Source organism: Mytilus galloprovincialis, chromosome 1 (genome assembly GCF_965363235.1).
Source record: "Mytilus galloprovincialis chromosome 1, xbMytGall1.hap1.1, whole genome shotgun sequence".
Taxonomy (NCBI): domain Eukaryota; kingdom Metazoa; phylum Mollusca; class Bivalvia; order Mytilida; family Mytilidae; genus Mytilus; species Mytilus galloprovincialis.
Window position 1 is genome coordinate 130,079,006 of NC_134838.1, and position 22,354 is coordinate 130,101,359.

At 32.0% G+C, this 22,354-nt stretch overlaps 1 protein-coding gene across 1 annotated transcript in view; it reads right to left on the reverse strand.

The window, feature by feature from the left end:
* LOC143059535 (mucolipin-3-like) overlaps nucleotides 1-22,354 on the reverse strand; it is a 55,643-nt gene that overhangs the window by 24,937 nt on the left and 8,352 nt on the right. Inside the window, exons 3-5 of the mRNA XM_076233056.1 lie at nucleotides 19,706-19,897; nucleotides 1,865-2,015; nucleotides 222-336 (exon numbers count right to left, since the gene is read on the reverse strand). Of these exons, the coding sequence (XP_076089171.1) occupies nucleotides 222-336; nucleotides 1,865-2,015; nucleotides 19,706-19,897 (458 nt within the window). The remainder of the gene's footprint in view (nucleotides 1-221; nucleotides 337-1,864; nucleotides 2,016-19,705; nucleotides 19,898-22,354) is intronic.

Below are 22,354 nucleotides of genomic sequence, written 5' to 3' on the forward strand. Positions count from 1 at the left end.
TGTGAAAAAGATGTGTTTTGTGATTTTGTGACAGGAAAAATAACCTGTGAAATATAAATATTTTGTTTGTTTTGTGACAAGATATATTACCTGTGAAATAGATATGTTATGTTGTTTTGTGACATAAAAAAATACCTGTGAAATGGATATGTTTTTAAGATTGTGACGGGTAATACCTTTGGAATAGATACTTTGTAATTTTGAGACATGGTATATATTACCTGTGAAATAAATTAGTTTTGTTGTTTTGAGTTAGATATTCCTTAATGTCATATCTATCCTGTGTCTTCCCTGTTGTTTTATTTAATTCTTGTACTGGATACACAGATACACAATCTGAAATTAAAGACATAGGTATAAAATCTCCATACTCTAGATACACAGAAACACAATCTTTAGTTAACAATAAAACTATAAAATAACCATGCTCTGAATACACAAAAACACAATCTGAAATAAACGATAAAACATAAAATAATCATGCTCTGAATACAAAATAACACAATCTTAAATTAACAATAAAACTTTAAAATGACCATGCTCTGAATACACAAAAACACAATCTTAAATTAACAATAAAACTTTAAAATGACCACGCTCTGAATACACAAAAACACAATCTTTAATTAACAATAAAACTATAAAATAACCATGCTCTGAATACAAAATAACACAATCTTAAATTAACAATAAAACTTTAAAATGACCATGCTCTGAATACACAAAAACACAATCTTAAATTAACAATAAAACTTTAAAATGACCACGCTCTGAATACACAAAAACACAATCTTTAATTAACAATAAAACTATAAAATAACCATGCTCTGAATACAAAATAACACAATCTTAAATTAACAATAAAACTTTAAAATGACCATGCTCTGAATACACAAAAACACTATCTTAAATTAATGATAAAGCAATAAAATAACCATGCTCTGAATACACAAAAAGACAATCTGAAATTACTGATAAAGCTATAAAATTACCATACTCTAAATACACAAAAACACAATCTTAAATTAACAATAAAACTTTAAAATGACCACGCTCTGAATACACAAAAACACAATCTGAAATTAATGATAAAGCTATAAAATCGCCATACTCTAGATACACAGATACACAATCAAGTCCTCAAGTTTTTTTTTATGTAATTGCAGTGTACTTTAGCTAAACATCATTTTTGAAGATCAATTTAAGCAGAAATGATAAAAATTTGAAATGAATGGGTTTCAGCCCAGGTTGTGAAAAAAATCCATTGATGATCACAAGCTTGCCATGATGTTATGTGTTGTACGTTTGCAATCACATTATCTATCAGCTGTCTTTCTACCTTCTATAGTTTAATTTCTAACTTGATTTCCAAACAAAAAAAAATCAGTTTTGATTTGGGGATGTACAGCGGATGGGCATTCGTGCCAAGCAGTGTCCATGCATTTACTCATCAACAATCAACCAAAGCTTTGCAAATTTTAATATGTTTTTTCTGATGACAGAATGGAGGTCAAGTTATTGACAAATTTGACATTGACCATTCATGAGTTGTGATTAAGAAAAATAGTGATTCCATATGTTTCTGTGCTATAACACATAAACCCTTCAACAAAAGCTTTAAAATTTTAATATGTTGTTACTAATGACAAAACTTAGGTCAAGTTTGATACTAATGATTTTCACTTTTACCGTTCAGGATTTATGGTCCTTGTGATATTGAAAATTGCATCAGATATTTTTTTCTCTTACTTTTGAAGCATTTAACTATATGATAATAAACTGATGTCATCATTTTATAAGGTAACCCTTTATGGTGATATATAAAAGTCCTAAAAATGTTTTCACATCAGTATTTATATCATACCTTGATTTTTCTCTGAGTAAAAACTGAATGTTCCATTAGGATAAAGCATGCCACCATTGTAATGTTCACTGCACAGTTCCATGGCTCTCACAGATCCATTCTCACGTACCAACTGGAAAACAGCAAGAGCTGTGTCTTCTGTCTGATTATACTACAAAATGTAAAATACTTCAATAAGGTTTCTATAATAAATGAATATTACAGAGTTCAATTGGTCTCAGGTACCAGATTTTACTGTTGAACATGACAAATGACTGACCAGGATTTTGAGGGTGCCCCAGGACATTTAAGAAGAACATTTTTTGTCTATAAGTAATATGTATGTAATATGTATTAGTTTCCAGCACACTGTAAGAAGAGAGACAAACCTAAAAATATGGCACACAGCAAAGCATACCATGATGAAGATTGATAAGAAATGTGAACTAGAGGGTCCAAGGACCCTGTGTCGCTCACCTTAGATTTTTGTTGACAATTGATGCATGAAATAACAATAATACTTTTTGTTAAAGGAAACTTTGAGAACCAAAATCTAATCTTTCTTGTGATTTAACTACTTTCAACTAGTTTATTATTTTCAGTTTTGAGGTCTAAAACACACTTTTCAAGTATTGTGTTGTTCACTCATGGACATACATGTCTATATATTTGTTCTATATAAACTCATCATCGATACCAGGACTACATAATGTATATACGCCAGACCCTATCATTACTAATACTGGTCAAGGATAATTAAGGAAACTTTAATTGATTTTGTTCAATATATATAAGTTGTTCAATTAGTTATGACAGCAAAGTTACTGATCATTATGGAGAATGACAACAGATCAATTGTATCAATCTTTTTACTGGACCCAAGATTATCATCTTTTATGAGTGGTGACCTGAACTTTAAATTAAGATTCAAAATGAATAGGTATTACTTGAATTGAACAAGGTAGACACAGAGAACGAAGTTTTTGCTAGCTTAAATAGAGACGACCTTTATAGTAGTTCTAACATGTGTGAAGCTGCTATTTGTTTGTTCTTTTAGGGTTGTGACCATGTTTTTTTTCTCTTCTTGACTGGAGGTTTTGTTCTTATCAATTTCAAAAATAAATGGGGTGTGAAAAATAATAAAAGACATCAAATTTAATTGTTTATTATGAAAAATTTGAACACATGAAATACTTCAAATAATGCATTATAATATTCATTGTCTTATACATTTTTTTTATATATGTGGATTAAAACAGTTCACTTATAGAACAATATTTACATTCTATATCTATAACAACACATTTTCAAAGTCAAAATATGACAGTAAAAACAGTATATATAAAAAGCAACACAGCGATTATATTATGATATGATTATTGTTTCCATATCTTGACCTTCAAAAATTCTTGAAGTGAATTTGTAAAGACTTGTCGAGAAGAATATTTAACAGTTATTTCCAACTTAAAGAGTCTAGATTCTATATATAATTTATTTTCTCTTGAGCATTTAACAACTATCTGTCAAAGTAATTGTCATTTTTGTTTCATTTCTATTCATGGTATACTGAGTTATACCATAGTATCTCTGTATTAAACTTTATTCATATCAGTTCTGGTGGATTTGCTTTAATGCAAGATTCAAAAGTTTACTCCATACGTTTATTAATTGTTGTATGATGTTAATATAACAACAACTGAAACAATCTATATAATTCTTATTTTCTTCAGCAGTTAGTTTACTGAATTCACTTTACATTGGCTTATTATAAAACAGTCATTAAATGTTCTCAAATTTCTTCTCTATTAAGCAAATGTTCACAAATTTCTGCTCTATTAAGCAAATGTTCACATATTTCTGCTCTATGAAGCAAATGTTCACAAATTTCTGCTCTATTAAGCAAATGTCCACAAATTCTTTTCTAATAGGCAAATGTCACAAATTTCTGCTCTATTAAGCAAATGTTCACAAATTCTTCTCTAATAGGCAAATGTCACAAATTTCTGCTCTATTAAGCAAATGTTCACAAATTCTTCTCTAATAGGCAAATGTCACAATTTTTTTCTCTATGAAGCAAATGTTTACATGAACTGTTCATTAGTTTCTGTTTTATAAATGACTTCTATATATATATCAAATGTATAAGCAAAACTGCAACCACATAGTTAAGTAGAATGACAAATTAATGCAATATTTGATTTTTTTTCTTTTCAACATTTAACCCTTTGCATGAATTAATGATTTACACATTTTGATAAACCTGTACTTAGAATAAGACATAATTGAAATCATAAGAAATCAAAAATGTTGGATTTCTGGATTGTTTTTCAATTTGGAGAACTCCAAATAATTATATTATAATAAAATATGTGGTATTTGTACAGAACTGATTTATTATGTCTGATATGAACATGAGAGCATTTCTTAAACAGAAAAAGTCAATGAATATTGGATGAGATAAATATACAGATTAATTTAGCATTACAAAAAGTAAACTGTACATACTTAATCATGATAAATGTTTTATATATCATATATATATATACAGTGAACAAAAGTATTGTAAATTGTATCAAGTTATCTATATGAAAAATTACAATGAATATATTTACATAACAGCAAGGATTTCAACACTCATAAACATTTTGATTATTTAATCATAGTTCATCAAACAGCCAGTTAAATTTAATCATTTTGTAGGAAGAGAAATGAGGCATGGAACTTGTGGTCTTCAAAACTCCATTTTTACATCTATATTAAAGCAATGGCTGTTGTTTGTATTCAAAACAAATATTTCAAGAATTATATATAGATACATTTATAACAAGTAAATATCAGGAGTGTTCACATGCTAAGTGCACACAACTCTCCACTGATACAATGAGCATTCAGGTAGTAGAGGTTCTAAAATTTGATGTCTCCAATCATTACTGACTTGAAATGAATGGAATTCTACTTATCTTCCATAGCAAAATGGTTGACCAATCACCAATGGCCTTTCTGCTTTATGGAAGACAAAGTAACACACTTTCAAATTTCTTTACCTCTGCTACCGTTAATCCAGTGTACTTGTAAAGAAGAAAGCTTTGTAAAGAAGCTTTCTTCTAAACAGGTAAAACTGGATATCAGGAGTCTTGAAGCCAACTCAGTCCTATTCCTACTTATGAAAAGGCAAATCTGTTGGAGTGGAAACCCATTTTCCTTTAAAACCACTCCTGCACATTTGAGGTTGCATTTTCAGCAACCGCAAATGTGTCATGTTTTTCAGCGGGTTTAATTTTCATTGTTTCAAACAAAGCTGGTTTCGGCATATAAAATAATTATGACATTGAATCATTGTGTTTCAATGGCTACATATATAACTTTATGATCTGACCAATAGGAATCAAGAACTTCTGTTTCAAAATTTACCTTACTATCAAAATTTAGGAAAATTAAGTCCAACAATGTACCATAAGATGTAGTAGGTTTAGATACAATTTGTGAACAGCAAAATGAATCTCTCATGAACTTTAAAAAAGAAGTGTTCCCAGTATTTAAATCAATATTAAAGTCTCCCATTATGATAATTTTTGGATGTCTTAAATACACATCAGGAAGAAGGTTTGCAAGGAAAGTATCTTTAAGTTGTTGCAATTTGCAGTTTGGTGCTTTGTAAACAAAGACAACCTGAAAAAGACCTTTGCTGGGTGATATTATGTCTGCTATAACAAACTCTAAAGATGGAGTTGAGAAAGTGACTGTATTGTGAAGAATACAATTATTTCGATAATATAATACCAATCCATGAGGTGGTCTTGTATTAAAGTTTGTTTGCTTTTGGTCTAATCGAACTGGTGGTTCAAAACCAGGTACATGAAAATCATCATTTTCATCTGTTGAAATAAGTCTTGATTCAGCAATACCAATAACATCAGCATCCAAGATGTTAGGGTCTGATTTAAGATCATTAAAGTGAGCATGCAATGACCTTGAGTTGTGAAAAACTACTTTAAAATAGTTACTTGATAAGTTATACAATGGCTTAAAGCACAACTGTAGAGTTGCATCTGTCCTTAGTCTGTGTAATTCTTGTCGAACACAATCTGCTACAGATATTGCTTCTTGATTAAGATCTAATATCTGTAATCCAGTTAAAGATGTTACTCTGCTTAGTGCAACATAGTGAATATGTGGTATTTTCCCTTTACGTTTTGATTTCAGACTAACAACAACCTCGTGCAATGTATCTCCTTGCGATTTATGAATTGTTTTTCCGGCTGCTGGGCGAAGAGGAAACTGAATTCTTTCAAAGGTCTTATATTTATAAGTAAATGATCTTTTAATGTCAAACATTGGAGTCCATGTTTTTTCAACATCTTTTCCGTACAAGTGTGAATATTTTTTTCTATTGTTAGCACCTATTCTGGCATCTTCAAACTTAACCCATATGATACTTGGTCTTAAAGATGTAGTTTTACACTCAATCAATTTAAGTTCACATGTTGAACCATTTGTGAGACCATCAGTGACTTCAATATTAGCTGTAAGATCATATTTCATCCCAATTGCTAGTACTACTTCTTTTGCAAGATTGGCTGTATCAGACTGTTTTTCTGGTAAAGAACTAAGTAATTTTGTTTTTACAGATGTTGGTAAATCCCCACAAACTGTGTCAACTGCTTTAACTTTAACTTTTGGTGAGCATAATTTAGATATGTATTGCAAATTAAAATTATCCACTAAAGCATTTTCAACAAACAAATGTGTAGCATTAGTTCTGTATGTTGGATCACTGATTGAAACAGTCCTTGTACTTAAAACTGCAAAATCTTTTTCAGTCAGCTGATTTTGTCTCAACCTATTTAGTAGTAGAGCAAATTCTAAATCATCTTTTTGTCTCATTATTTCAGTAAGTTCATGAAAAGAAAATAATAATTTCCAGTAATTAGGGGCTAATGCTGTTAATCCTTTGCTAAGATCATTGAAAATCCAGCTGTCAAATACAGGTTGGAGTTGGAAAAAGTCACCAATAGCTATGATACTGACGCCACCAAATGAACAGTTGCTTCCCTTGATTTTTTTCAGCCTTCTCTCCAGTAAAGAGAACATTTTGTTTCCAACCATAGAAATTTCATCAATTAAAATCAGAGACAAATTTCTGTATTTCATTCTGAGTGTATTGAGAACATCACATGACAGTGACTGGTCAAGTCCTTTATTTGGTTGTATCTGGAAAGCATTGTGAATAGTCAGACCATTTATATTGTAAGCTGCCTTTCCAGTAGGAGCACAAAGAAGAATTCTTATATCGTCAGGGTCCTCACCTTCAATAGAACATAAGTGTCTATGTAAAGCTTGAAATATTGCTCTGACAACTACAGATTTTCCGCACCCTGCTCCACCTGTCAAAAATGTATAAAATGGTTCATGTTTTGTTTTAACCCATGTGACAACATGTTGGAAAAATTCCCACTGCTTTTTATTCAAGGATCTTATCAATGCAAAATAATCACTCTCACTTATTCTGTTGGCATGATTTGTCAATTCTACTGTTCTTGCTTCTATTCCAACTTCACGGGACATATCATACAGTCTATGTTCTGTTGGTCTATCTGGATTGAAATGAACATACTGTTCAGATTCTGTTGGGCCTATTTCAGCATCTTCCATTTCTACTTGCTGAGTGGCAGGTGCTATCTGATCATTCTCATTACAATCATTTTCTGCCTCTTCTATAGCTTTCTCTAGATCTATTACTTTACCCTCATATTGCTTGGCTTTTTTTTCTAATACTCTTGCAACAGTCAAGTACATTTTTTCGAATGTTTCATGTCCACATTGCAAATCTGAAAGTTCATTTCTCCATGGATAAAATAACATTAAGCGTTCTCTGTAGAAGTTTTCAGAGTCAGTCTTGTAATTGTATTTAACATATCTTATAACCTTAGGTGTTTTTCTTTGGTATATTCTAATACCATTCTTCAGAGTTAAGTCAATTTTGTTATTGTTTTCTTCTATAACATCTGTATTTGCCTCTTCATTTTCACTTTCAGATCTATTGTCCTGCTGTTCTGATTCATGATCTGAGGACTCTGAAGTTTTAGGATACTGCAATTCAAGTTCAGATACATAGTCTGCTAGACACCAGTTCTCCAGTTGTTTTGGTCTACGCGAGTATCTTTTAATATCATTGTCTGATTCTATTTCAGTAGAGTCTGGGCCTAGTTTTTCTAGGGCTGATGATTGCTTAAGGAGGAAAGTTCTTTTGTGACGTGGAGATGTGTTAATGAATACAACTTGTCTTGTAGCTTTTGTTAAAGGCATCTGTAGCGTTAAGTAGGTTGCTTCTTGTGCGCTTGTTTCAACAGAATTTGAAAAGTAATTCCCAATGTGTCTTACTTGATGCTTCAAGTCTAAATTTCCCTGTCGTGCTTCTTTTGCTGCTTGGTCTAGTAATGCACTCATACCTTTTTGTGACTTACTTATGTATGAAACAATATACACTGCACATGCAAATGCATCTAAAACAAACTGTAAATCATGATTTGCTTGCCAGGCTATCAACACAGTTTTCATGTAACCATTAACACGGACTTCAGATGGTTTTCGTTTGAGAAAAACTTTTGGACCATTCAAGTTGCTTCTAATGGCCTTAATGTAATTTTCATCATTCATTTGTAACACGTCATCTAAAAACATATCATATGTCATCTGGTCTATATCTTCAGAATTGTGAAGTGTATTAATTTCATTTTGTATTTCTTTATATATAGCCTTGTATTTTTCTATGTCATCATTTTCTCCCAAAGGTTCTAAAATTACTGTTGCTTTCATAGGTGGAAGGGGAAAACCAAAACGACAAATTGGGTGACCTTTTTTTCTGCACGTTTTTGAATGTTTATGAACTTGCAAATTGACTAAACTGTCATTTTCTAAAAGTGAACAGGAGACATATTTATCAATAAATGCTACAACTTCTTCATTTGAATCACTTTCATATACTGGTGCATTTTCAATCCAAATTAAGATATGAATATGTGGTGAACCTCTCTGTTGAAATTCAACCCTATAAAAAAAATCTGTCAATTTTCCAATAGGATCATGATCACTTTTCAACACCAAGTTGATAAACTGTTGGACACGATAATCAAAATATCTAGAGCATGTCACAGGGTCTTTCTGAACAAGTTTAGATTTCTGATTCCAATCCATTTCTTCCAATTCGTTGTCAGTATACTCTTTTCCATCATTTAATTTGCCAAGAATTCGTAACAAATCTTTCCAGTTAGTGTCTGCAGATGAAAGAGAGCCAAACCACGTTGGAAGACCCAACTGTCTAATCATTGCAAACAAATCTTTTTTCCTCTTTTCAAGGTATACTGGGGAGTTTCTTAAACTTCTAAAGATATAATAACCTTCATCCAATCTTACAAGATCATTCACAGTATTAGGATTCAGTACATCTTTTGCTGTCCATTGTTTTCCTTCTGATTGACACCTTCTCAGAGCAAGATTGACCTTATCACTTATGTTTTTTAACTGAATTTTCTTTAACTTAAAAAAAATGTTTGGTACAGACTGTGCTACTCTCCTATCCATGGACCTTAGTTCCCATTTGACAATATCAGTATAGTGAACAGAAACAGACCTGTCTTTATTATCTGGCCTTCTTTGACCACAAAATATAGTTGGAAAAGATAAGTACTCTGCATCAGGATCACTGTAGAGACTTATTGGTCGTTGACCTTCACCAGGAGCAAAAGTTAAACCTGTATCACATAGTGGATTGTCGTCTGGAATGTGATCTAACAGTGTATCTGTGTTTCCAACATGCGTTTCACTTTCATCTACTTCACTGAAATGATCGGAGTCATCGTCTGAATCATTTTCATCCTGATGATCCTCTTGTTCTTTACTATTGTTTTCATTTTGTGTGTCTTCTTCATTTATTTTTGCTATTTCTGTAATCCAATCATCATTTATTTCAATCCCAGAAGACTTGTACAAGTCACTTGTTCTCATTAAATAATGTAATGCACAAATGACAGCAAATGGTCTGACATTTTCACTAAAATCACATTTTTTGAATTCAAGCTTTTTCTTCAATTTAACTGATATTGTACCTGATTTCTCTATTGTATGTGGAAGAGAATTTATTGTAGGTTGAACTTCAACAGGCACATTTACAACATTGCCTTTAACTGATAACTGTCCGCCTCTAGGCAACTGTCGAATCTGCATAAAAGGAATTCTTAATGATAATAGTCTCTCTTCTAAAGGATACAAATTTAATTCTTTTGGTTTTTGAGGAAATCCCATTTTATTTGCTATTGCAAAACGAGGTATTTTTTGTCTTTTAATTGCATTTAGACAAGTGTGGCATATCCATTCTATGTGCTGTACAGATTTAAAATTAGTAAAGCAATGAGTCATGTTAGCAGGAGTGTTCGTTTTGACAGTTTTAGAATTTACTACAGAATCACAGAACCAAGTTTGATGACATGAAGTACATATATATGTAGGACCTTGATTTATTTTTGTTTTAAAATTTCTTATGCAAGCATCAAGGGTTATACCCTGAGTTCTTTTCTTTTTTAGGTCTTTTTCATGATCTGTAAAATCAATGTTTTTTCTTTTAGTACTTTTGACTGTCTTTTCATAAAATCTGTCTATATCTAGGTTTTTCTGTCTGGAACTTTGTTTCTTCAAACGCTCATTTTCTAAATTTTCTGGATTTGACCTATATTCTTTTTTTCGGTGGAAGTCACGTTTAGACTCATGTTTTCTGTAGTCTTCATCTTGTCTGGCAATTTTTTTCTTTTCTGTTTCGTTTGTTTTGAAATCTTCATTCTTTCTAGCCTCTCTTTTAGAAACAAGTTCTCTTTGTCTTTCCATCTGTCTTATATCAGAATTATCTCTTTGAGACTTCTTACTTTCTGCTTCAGCCCTTCTATAATTTTCATCCTTTCTAGCCTCTCTTTTAGAAGCAAGTTCTCTTTGTCTTTCCATCTGTCTTATATCAGAATTATCTCTTTGAGACTTCTTACTTTCCGCTTCAGCCCTTCTATAATTTTCATCGTTTCTAACTTTTCTTTTAGCAGCAAGTTCTCTTTTTTTGAAATCTTCATTTTTTCTAGCCTCTCTTTTAGCAGCCAGTTCTCTTTTTTTGAAATCTTCGTTCTTTCTAGCCTCTCTTTTAGCAGCCAGTTCTGTTTTTTTGAAATTTTCATTCTTTCTAGCCTCTCTTTTAGCAGCCAGTTCTGTTTTTTTGAATTCTTCATTCTTTCTAGCCTCTCTTTTAGCAGCCAGTTCTGTTTTTTTGAAATCTTCATTCTTTCTAGCCTCTCTTTTAGCAGCAAGTTCTGTTTTTTTGAAATCTTCGTTCTTTCTAGCCTCTCTTTTAGCAGCCAGTTCTGTTTTTTTGAAATTTTCATTCTTTCTAGCCTCTCTTTTAGCAGCCAGTTCTGTTTTTTTGAAATCTTCATTCTTTCTAGCCTCTCTTTTAGCAGCCAGTTCTGTTTTTTTGAAATCTTCGTTCTTTCTAGCCTCTCTTTTAGAAGAAAGTTCTCTTTTTCTCTCTATCTGCCTTATATCAGAATCATCTCTCCGAGACTTTTTTTTATCTGCTTCAGTTTTTCTATAATTTTTATCTTTTCTGGAATATCTTTTTGCATTTAATTCTTTTTCCTTTAATTTTTTATTTTTTCTTCTATTTTGCATGTAGTTTTTCATATATACAAATTTGGGTACCTTCATATACTGGTAGGAAACTTTTGTTTGTTTTGTGTTCCTTAGTTTCTGATCATCGAAATAATTCTTAATCTGCTTGGTCACATCTTTGTCAGTATCTATACTACTGATACTTACAGGTAAAATTTCAAATTGAGAGTCTAAATCAATTTGTAAACTTGTGTAAAAAGCATATAAGTAACTGAGGAGGTCATGCAAGTCAGCAAATCCAATCAAAATACTTTTGCCAGAGGAATCTAATGGATTATTCAGTGTACATTCTGAATGAGAATGAGTGTCAAAAAAATAGTATGTATGATTAAAATAATAAACTGCCGAACATATGGCTCCGATCAAAATAAGAAATTTGTTAGACTGTTTTATACAATTTTGAATTGCTTCTTGTAATGTTAGAAATCCAGTCAACTCTTGGTACTGTAAAGCTAGACCAAACAGAATATTTTGTTTGTTAATTATAAAAATCCCTTCAGGAATTTCTATTTTGACAGGAATTTCATCAAAATTTAAAAGCATATTTTTAAATAATCCCTGTGTTGTTAATTCTTGAACATGCTTCCTGTAAATATCATCACCTTTATTCAAAATGTAATCCAGGTTCAGTGTGTTTGAATCAAAATTTGATGTAGAAAGTGACAAGAAAACTAAGCAATTACAAGTACATTGGTTTCCCCTGCTTTGATCAGCAAATTTTGTGGCATATTGGTCAAAAGTTCCAAATTTCAGAAATTTTGCATTAAAAGAATTAGAATAATCAGATACTTCTTCTAAATTATTTTTAGATTGTTCATTTTGGTCTTGCAACAGATCAGTTTGGATATTAATATGAGAATCTTTTCTTGCATAACTATTGTTTGATTCATTTGACAGAATATCTGTTTGTATTTGACAAGTTTCTTTTGCACAGTAATTGTTACTGTTTTGATTCAATTCTTTTGCACAGTAATTGTTACTGTTTTCATTCAATTCTTTTGCACAGTTATTGTTACTGTTTTGATTCAAATCAGATAGTTCATGTTTATTTAATTCAGATATTTCAAGTTTATTCAATTCAGATATTTCAAGTATATTCAGTTCAGATATTTCAAGTTTATTCAATTCAGATATTTCAAGTATATTCAGTTCAGATATTTCAAGTGTTTTCAATTCAGATTTTTCAAGTAGTTTCAAGTTACTGTTGTTTGCATTTGAGTGGAGGTCAGTATCCCCCATATTTTTTGAGTTACTGTTGTTTATATTTGTGTGGAGGTCAGTATCCCCCATGTTATTTGAGTTACTGTTGTTTATATTTGTGTGGAGGTCAGTATCCCCCATGTTATTTGAGTTACTGTTGTTGAGGGTGTCAGTATCACCTATGTCAAGGTCGAACTCTGTACTGTTAATGGGGCCAGTATCCCCAGTCAAGTCCGTCAGTCTCTGTTTCTTTGGGTTTTTCACACCACGTTTAGCCTCAGCTGCCCTCCAATTTTTTCTTCTTGGCATCTTTAAAAATCTAAAAATATATATGCAAACAATGTACAATAACGAGGACAAAATGTTATAAATGCATAGTCTGATAAAAGAAAGGCTAGATGAACAATTACATAATGAGAGCTAATATGATTGGGGTAGACATAGTACCTTTATATATATCATGAATATAATATGTGTTTTCTGCCATAGAGTTGTCACTTGTTCAGACATATTTATAGCTATATCTATATATTTATGCTTCATATATTTGAATAAAATAATATATCAAAGTGCAATTATAGTTTCTAAACATGTAGCCTTTGGTTATATAAGGAAATGACCATTTCAGAAATTGGTATTGCTAGTGCATTTGTGTATATTTAATTTAGCAGTATTGCAATTTGAATAACACATATGGACACAAACATGATGGTAGTCTCACATATCAAAAATCAGCTCAAAATGTGGAGGCTTATAGAAAAAAAGTCTGTATAACTGTTATTTTCAACAATTTATCAGAAGTCCAAAGCCCATAATTTCTGCAATAATTAGCAGGGCGGAACAAAAGTTAAACTTGATCTGTAACTCATCATGGTTAACTCACATACTTAAAATCAGCCCAATATTTGAAGGCATTTAGAAAACAAGAATGTGTCCATAGTACACCGATGCCCCACTCGCACTACAATTTTCTATGTTCAGTGGACCGTGAAATTGGGGTCAAAACTTTAATTTGGATTTAAAATTAGAAAGATCATATCATAGGGACTATGTGTACTAAGTTTCAAGTAGATGTCACTATAACTTCATCAAAAACTACCTTGATCAAAAACTTTAACCTGAACTTTGCACTTTCATTTTCTATGTTCAGTGGACCATGAAATTGGGCTCAAAACTATAAATTGGCATTAAAATTAGAAAGATCATATCATGGGGAACATGTGTACTAAGTTTTAAGTGGATTGGTCTTCAACTTCATCAAAAACTACCTTGACCAAAAACTTTAACCTGAAATGGGATGAACGGACGCACAGACGAACGAACAGACGGACGGACGAACGAATGGAGGCACAGACCAGAAAACATAATGCCCCTCTACTATCGTAGGTGGGGCATGAAAAGTACGTATAACTGTGATTTTCAACAAGTTATCAAAGTCCAAAGACCATAATGTCGGCAAAAATTAGAAGAGCAGAACAAAACTTAAACTTGATCTGTAACTCATCATGGTTAACTCACATATCAAAAATCAGCCCAATATCTAAAGGCAAATTTAAAAAAAGTCTGTATAACTGTGATTTTCAACAATTTATCAAAGTCTAAAGCCCGTAATTTCAACAAAAATTAGCGGAGCGGAACGAAACTTAGACTTGATCTGTAACACATCATGGTTAACTCACATACCAAAAATCAGCCCAATATCTGAAGGCATTTAGAAAAAAGTATGTATAACTGTGATTTTCAACAATTTATGAAAGTCAAAAGCCCGTAATTTCGACAAAAATTAGCTGAGCGGAACGAAACTTAAACTTGATCTGTAACACATCATGATGGTTAACTCACATACCAAAAATCAGCCCAATATCTGAAGGCGTTTAGAAAAAAACTCATTTGTTGCGGAATGACGGAATGATGGAATTTCGGAATTACGGACTAACGGAATTCGAAATTACGGAATTTCAGAATTTTGGGATTTCAGACAAGGGTAAAGCTATATGGCACCGACAACTTCCTTGCGGGCCATAAAAATGATCAGGAAAATTTCGTAACCTGATAACAGCGTTTCTTTGTTTACATTGAATATGACGTCATAACTTAAATAACTTCACAAGTAATTTCCTAACAACATGAACAACAGAAATAAAATCAGGAACATTATAGTATTTCCGTTTCTTTTTTATCATGTTTGAATTACAGCCTTCATCCCCATTCACAGGTAATGTCTGCCGCATATTAAATCTGGAAACAGTATATCTAAGGTGAAATAAATGTGATCAGTTTTTCACTATAAAATTGATAAAATCTTAGACTTTACAAGATTTTGCAAGATACATTGATTATTGGAAACGTCTGACTGAAAAACTATTGGAACTGCTCAATAAATTAACCACACAATTCCAAATATTCAACAAATATGTGTAAAATAAGTATATTTCGTCATGCAATATAATTAATTTAGGTGGCATTCTATTAATAATAAAAGGATACAAAGGGAAGACCCCCATTTTCTACCTCCAAAGACCTTACCTTTTTATCATGACTCAAAGAAACCTAAACCTATATGTCCTGAATGAAAACAGATTTTGATATAGTCCATTTTAATGAGAAAATTAATAAAATTTGAGTTATCTTTCTTTGTATTCAGAGGTGCTCTTACCGGAGTAGGCTTACACATACGGTAAATGGTGCAAATTGTGCTCATATGATAAATTGATTAAATATGAAAGGCTGTATGACCAAATTTCTGTTTACAAATATCTGGCCGGGTGGGCACTAGGTTTATATTATACTAAAGGAAAGTATGATAGTCCCAGCAAATATTAATTAGTGAAGATTGTTGACCCATCAGGTAATCCAATTACATGCAATAACAAATTATGACACCTGTTGTGACTGTTGATTAGCATAGGGTCTTAAACTTGTCATTATATGTCCCCACGTAAAATTAAACATTCATTTGAATGGACCAGAAAAAAATAAAATTGGAAACCAATAATTTGGGATTTTGAACTGATTTATGATCCTGATATCAGGATTCGGGTAAAGGTATGAAAATCAGGATGATACCGTGAAAATCGGGATAGTTGGCAAGTCTGATAACAGATGTTTCAATTGTTATTTTGTAGAATTACAAATAAAGTATATCAGTACACAAGTTCCAACAAACAAAACTCAAATGGTTAAAATATTTTTAATGAATTTAATATTTCCATTGAAAACTTCTTTTTAGCTTCATCCTTCTCTTTTACATACACCTTATCGCTAATCCCGGCTGACCCGGCCGCTTGAACTTTTGACACATACAACAATCACTTATCCATTATGGCGTCAGATATTTTGTTTTATGACGTCAACATTTTACGGGAACCTGTGTGATATCCAGTAATGGCGGACAAATAGCAATAGGGTGTATTGTAAGTCTTTAACAAGAATATGTTTTCACGACAACATAATAATTTGAGAACATGTAAAGTATTGAGAGTAAAATTTATAAGGGTTTGCAAATTAGATACATTTAGTTGTATGCTACTATATTTTCAACTGCACAACGCAGTAAAATAAATATTAACAGTAAAATAATGTGTAAACTATTTTCATCAGGTAATATTATTTGCTGTCATTTATAAATCTGTATAATTTTTTCCCTTTCATCAGGTTGGGAACAAACCCTCTATATGGCGATTATACCTGTATAGAGGGATAAACCTTCTTTTAAAGAGGCATACAATTATTCATCTATAGAGGGGTATTTTTGTTTAGATTGGATTTAAAACAAATTAGGGCAGAATGGCATTTTTTAGTTATATTGGCTATAATCTCTAGCATAACATGCATCAATTATTGCACTTTACTAAAAATTGGGATGACCAGATTTCTGCAAAAGTGACAAAACATGCAATCTATTGTTTAGCTTAGGAATAATCACCGTATAGAGGATTTGTGATCATTTGTTCCCAACCTGTTCATTGTTATCTAGCTTCTTTCATTCTAAATTTAGAATGCTAGCTATTCAAATTTTTCATTTAACTATGTTGATCATATTCATCTATATTATATCTGAAATACAAAGCAGTTTATGTGTCCCTATTATAGTTTAAAACTTGAGCAAACTCCTCCTTACTGTACCTTTAAGACCAGAAAAAGAATTCTGACTTTTCATTGAAGAGTTTCTTTTTGCTATATCTTATTACCACAAAAAAAACTAAAAACAACAAAGTCCAATAAATATGATGACTGAAACCAAAAAATTAATGACACTGAAAACATGGGTCTTTATTCTAAGAATGTGAACCTCCCGACAGGAGTACAATAATCCTGTTTTTAGGGGTCTCATCCAGTTAAGGAGAAAAAAAATCCTCTGTATGAAATATTTCATGAATAAAAATTTTCAGCTGCCATTTTTGATAATTTCTTACTATTATGACTACTGTAGGGTATTAAATTTTACCTGTAAATGAAAGAAGATGTATAATTATATGGCTTCACTTGACAGCTTGGGTGTCAAACATACTGGTAATCAACAATGTTTACCTCTGGCTAACTGCCGTTGTGTATCATGTGTATTAAAAACTTTTGTGTATTGGAAAAACTGTTACTTCCCTTTGAATTATCCTTTTATAAGTTATTTTTCTCTAAAAATGTAAATTGTAAAAAGAATATAAATTAATTATATTTTAATAAAATAATCATAAAAGGGCAGTAATTAAATGAATTTAAATGTTTTGGGACAAATAAAAAAAACATAAATTTATAAGTTATTTTAGGAATCTAGACTTCTTTTCAAGGATTAAATTGAAAATTATATTCAAAATCTGATTTATTTATAACTTTTAGAGTTATATTGTTTAAGGAGCATAGCCTTGAATTGAGATTGGAACACCCCTTTTTTTAACGATCAATGCATTTGAATGGGGACTAATAGTTGGAACACACACACACCCTTTTTTTAAATGTCTGGATCCGCCCCTGACACATGCATATTACCTGTGAAAGGGGACAAAGTCTATATCAATAATTTTTGGAATTCGAAATTGACATTCAAACTTCAGAATCTGTTGAACAAGAAACCAAAATACTTACATTATTGCTGTTTACATTTTATCTCTAAATCTATGATAATATTTAAGATACTTACAATTTTCTAAACTTGGTCCTTAAGATACAGAGGAAAATATTTTGTAAAATTTACAAAAATTTACCAATTTAGGGAAAATTGTTGAAAATTGACTATAATGGGCAATAACCCCTTTAGGGGTCAACTGACCATTTTGGTCATGTTGACTTATTTTTAGATCTTATTTTGCTGAACACTATTGCTGTTTACAGTTTATCTCTATCTATAATAATATTCAAGATAATAACCAAAAACGGCAAATTTTCTTTTAAAAATTACCAATTTTGGGGCAGCAACCTAACAACAGGTTGTCCGATACATCTGAAAATTCCAGGGCAGATAGATCTTCACCTGATGAACAATTTAAAAAGCGTCAGATTTGCTCTAAATGCTTCATGTGCTTTGGTTTTTGAGTTATAAGCCAAAATCTACATTTTACCCCTATGTTCTATTTTTAGCCATGGCGGCCATCTTGAATGGTTGGCTTGGTCACAGCACACATTTTTTGAACAAGATATCCTAATGATGATTGTAGCTAAGTTTGGTTAAATTTTACCCAATATTTTCAGAGAAGATTTTTGTAAAAGATTACAAAAATTTACGAAAAATTTGTAAAAAATGACTATAAAGGGAAATGACTCCTCAAGGGGTCAATTGACCATTTTGGTCATGTTGACTTATTTGTAGATCTTACTTTGTTGAACATTATTGCTGTTTACAGTTTATCTCTATCTATAATAATATTCAAGATAATAACCAAAAACAGCAAAATTTCCTTAAAATTACCAATTCAGGGGCAGCAACCTAACAACCAGTTGTCTGATTCATCTGAAAATTTCAGGGCAGATAGATCTTGACCTGATTAACACTTATACCCCATTTCAGATTTGCTCTAAATGCTTTGGTTTTTGAGTTATAAGCCAAAAACTGCATTTTACCCCTATGTTCTATTTTTAGCCATGGCGGCCATCTTGGTTGGTTGGCCGGGTCACGCCACACACTTTTTAAACTAAATACCCCAAAGATGATTGTGGCCAAGTTTGGATTAATTTGGCCCAGTAGTTTCAGAGGAGAAGATTTTTGTAAAAGATTACTAAGATTTACGAAAAATGGTTAAAAATTGACTATAAAGGTCAATAACTCCTAAAGGGGTCAACTGACCATTTTGGTCATGTAGACTTATTTGTAAATATTACTTTGCTTAACATTATTGCTGTTTACAGTTTATCTCTATCTATAATAATATTCAAGATAATAACCGAAAACAGCAAAAATTCCCGAAAATTACCAATTCAGGGGCAGCAACCCAACAACGGGTTGTCGGATTCATCTGAAAATTTGAGGGCAGATAGATTTTGACCTGATAAACAATTTTACCCCATGTCAGATTTGCTCTAAATGCTTTGGTTTTTGAGTTATAAGCCAAAAACTGCATTTTACCCCTATGTTCTATTTTTAGCCATGGCGGCCATCTTGGTTGGTTGGCCAGGTCACGCCACACATTTTTTAAACTAGATACCCCAATGATGATTGTGGCCAAGTTTAGTTTAATTTGGCCCAGTAGTTTCAGAGGAGAAGATTTTTGTAAAAGTTAACGACGACGGACGACGACGACGACGACGACGACGACGGACGACGGACGACGGACGCCGGACGCCAAGTGATGAGAAAAGCTCACTTGGCCCTTCGGGCCAGGTGAGCTAAAAAGCTACAACATGTAGATTCTGACAAAAAAACAACAGACATATACATGTATATATGTCATTGACATACATATAGACAGAGCTAGAGAAGTATACCCTAATTCTTCTGAATTGGGATATATCATATAATTAGCTTAAAAATACCTGTTTCATTGCAAAGTTGATATGTTGATACAGATCATCAAAGTCATATATAGCATATTGTCCAACAGCAGGAGGGTAAGGCATTGTTTCATACGAGTTTTCCCAGTCCTTCAGATACAGATGTTTTAAGGCTATATTGTTCTTCTCAACATACTCAACAAACAATGACCTCTCTCTTCCAAACATAACAAGCTGAAAAAGTAAACAAATTTTAAATGCCATCATACAAAGAAAACAATTCTGTACCACAATTACTTAATATATATGAATACGAAGATGTAGCATAGATAAGTGTTCTCCCCAGAAATTTCATTTAGCATCCTGGTAAACAGGGGAAATTGAAATATCATATTGGTTCTAAAAATCATACAAATGTAGCATCACCTCCATAACATAATCTATAAGAAAACATCTTCAGATAGCATCACATTACCATGATGCTAAAAGGGTTTAGGGAGAAAACTGTGGATGCCAGACAACTCTTTGTCCATATGACACAATGTTATTTTTTTAACAATTATAGGTCACACCAACATCAAGCTATAAAGGGCCACAAAATATGCATGCTTTTTCTCAGACTGTTAATGACCACTTTTTCAACTGATTTTTATACTTCGTTCTAATGTTATACCACTTTCTCAGGTTAGGGGAGGGTTGGGATCCCACTAACATGTATAACCCCGCCACATTATGTATGTATGTGCCTGTTCCAAGTCAGGAACCTGTAATTCAGTGGTTGCTGTTTGTTTATGTGTTATATATTTGTTTTTCATTCATTTTTTTTTTTTATATAAATAAGGCCGTTCGTTTTCTCGTTTGAATTGTTTTTCGGGGCCTTTGATAGCTGACTATGCGGTATGGGCTTTGCTCATTGTTGAAGGCTGTACGGTGACCTATAGTTGTTAATTTCTGTGTCATTTTGGTCTCTTGTGGATGGTTGCCTCATTGGCAATCATACCACATCTTCTTTTTTATACATTTATACTTTATACTAAATACATAGGATGTGTACTGATTGATTTTAGTGTAGGATAGATGATTTAATTGGCCCTTAAACTTCAATGTAGCTTTTAACTAGATGTGTCAAAGAGACACGAATGGCCCCGTCTCAAAAAGTTTTCAAAGTTGTAAACCCTTAACTTTAGCAATACATATTTGTAATTAGCAGAATGGAACGAAACTTAAACTTGATCTGTAACTCATCATGAGTAATTCACATACCAAAAATCAGCCTAATATCTGAAAGCGTTTAGAAACTAGAGGCTCTAAAGAGCCTGTGTCGCTCACCTTGGTCTATGTGCATATCAAACAAAGGACACAAATGGATTCATGACAAAATTGTATTTTGGTGATGGTGATATGTTTGAAGTTCTTACTTTACTGAACGATTTTGCTTCTTACAATTATATCTATAAATTAATGAACTTTGCCCATTAGTAACAGAGAACTATATTTGGTAAAAATTTACATAAATTTACCAAATTAATGAAAATTGTTAAAAATTGACTATAAAGGGCAATAACTCCTTAAGGGGTCAATTGACCATTTAGGTCATGTTGACTTATTTGTAGATCTTACTTTGCTGAACATTATTGCTGTTTACAGTTTATCGCTATCTATAATAGTATTCAAGATAACCAAAAACGGCAAAATTTCTTTAAAAATTACCAATTGGAGGGCAGCAACCCAACAACCAGTTGTCCAATTTATCTGAAAAATTCAGGGCAGATAAATATTGACTTGATTAACAATTTAACTTCATGTCAGATTTGCTCTAAATGCTTTGGTTTCATAGTTATAAGCCAAAAACTGCATTTTACCCCTATGTTCTATTTTAAGCCGTGGCGGCCATCTTGGTTGAATGGCCAGGTTATCGGACACATTTTTCAAACTAGATACCCCAAAAATGATTGTGGCCTAGTAGTTTCAGTGGAGATTTTGTAAAAGATTACTTAGATTTATGAAAAATGGTTAAAAATTGACTATAAAGGGCAATAACTCCTAAAGGGGTCAACTGACCATTTCGGTCATGTTGACTTATTTGTAAATCTAACTTTGCTGAACATTATTGATGTTTACAGTTTATCTCTATCTATAATAATATTCAAGATAATAACCAAAAACAGCAAAATTTCCTCAAAATTACCAATTCAGGGGCAGCAACCCAACAACGGGTTGACTGATTCAACTGAAAATTTCAGGGCAGATAGATCTTGACCTGATAAACATTTTATCCCATGTCAGATTTCCTCAAAATACTTTGGTTTTTGAGTTATAAGCCAAAAACTGCATTTTACCCCTATGTTCCATTTAGCTGTAGCGTCCATCTTAGTTGGTTGACCAAGTCACGCCACACATTTTTTTAACTAGATACCCCAAAGATGATTGTGGCCAAGTTTGGATTAATTTGGCCCAGTAGTTTTAGAGGAGAAGATTTTTGTAAAAGATTACTTTAATTTACCAAAAATGGTTAAAAATTGACTATAAAGGGCAATAACTCCTAAAGGGGTCAACTGACCATTTCGGTCATGTTGACTTATTTGTAAATCTAACTTTGCTGAACATTATTGATGTTTACAGTTTATCTCTATCTATAATAATATTCAAGATAATAACCAAAAACAGCAAAATTTCCTCAAAATTACCAAT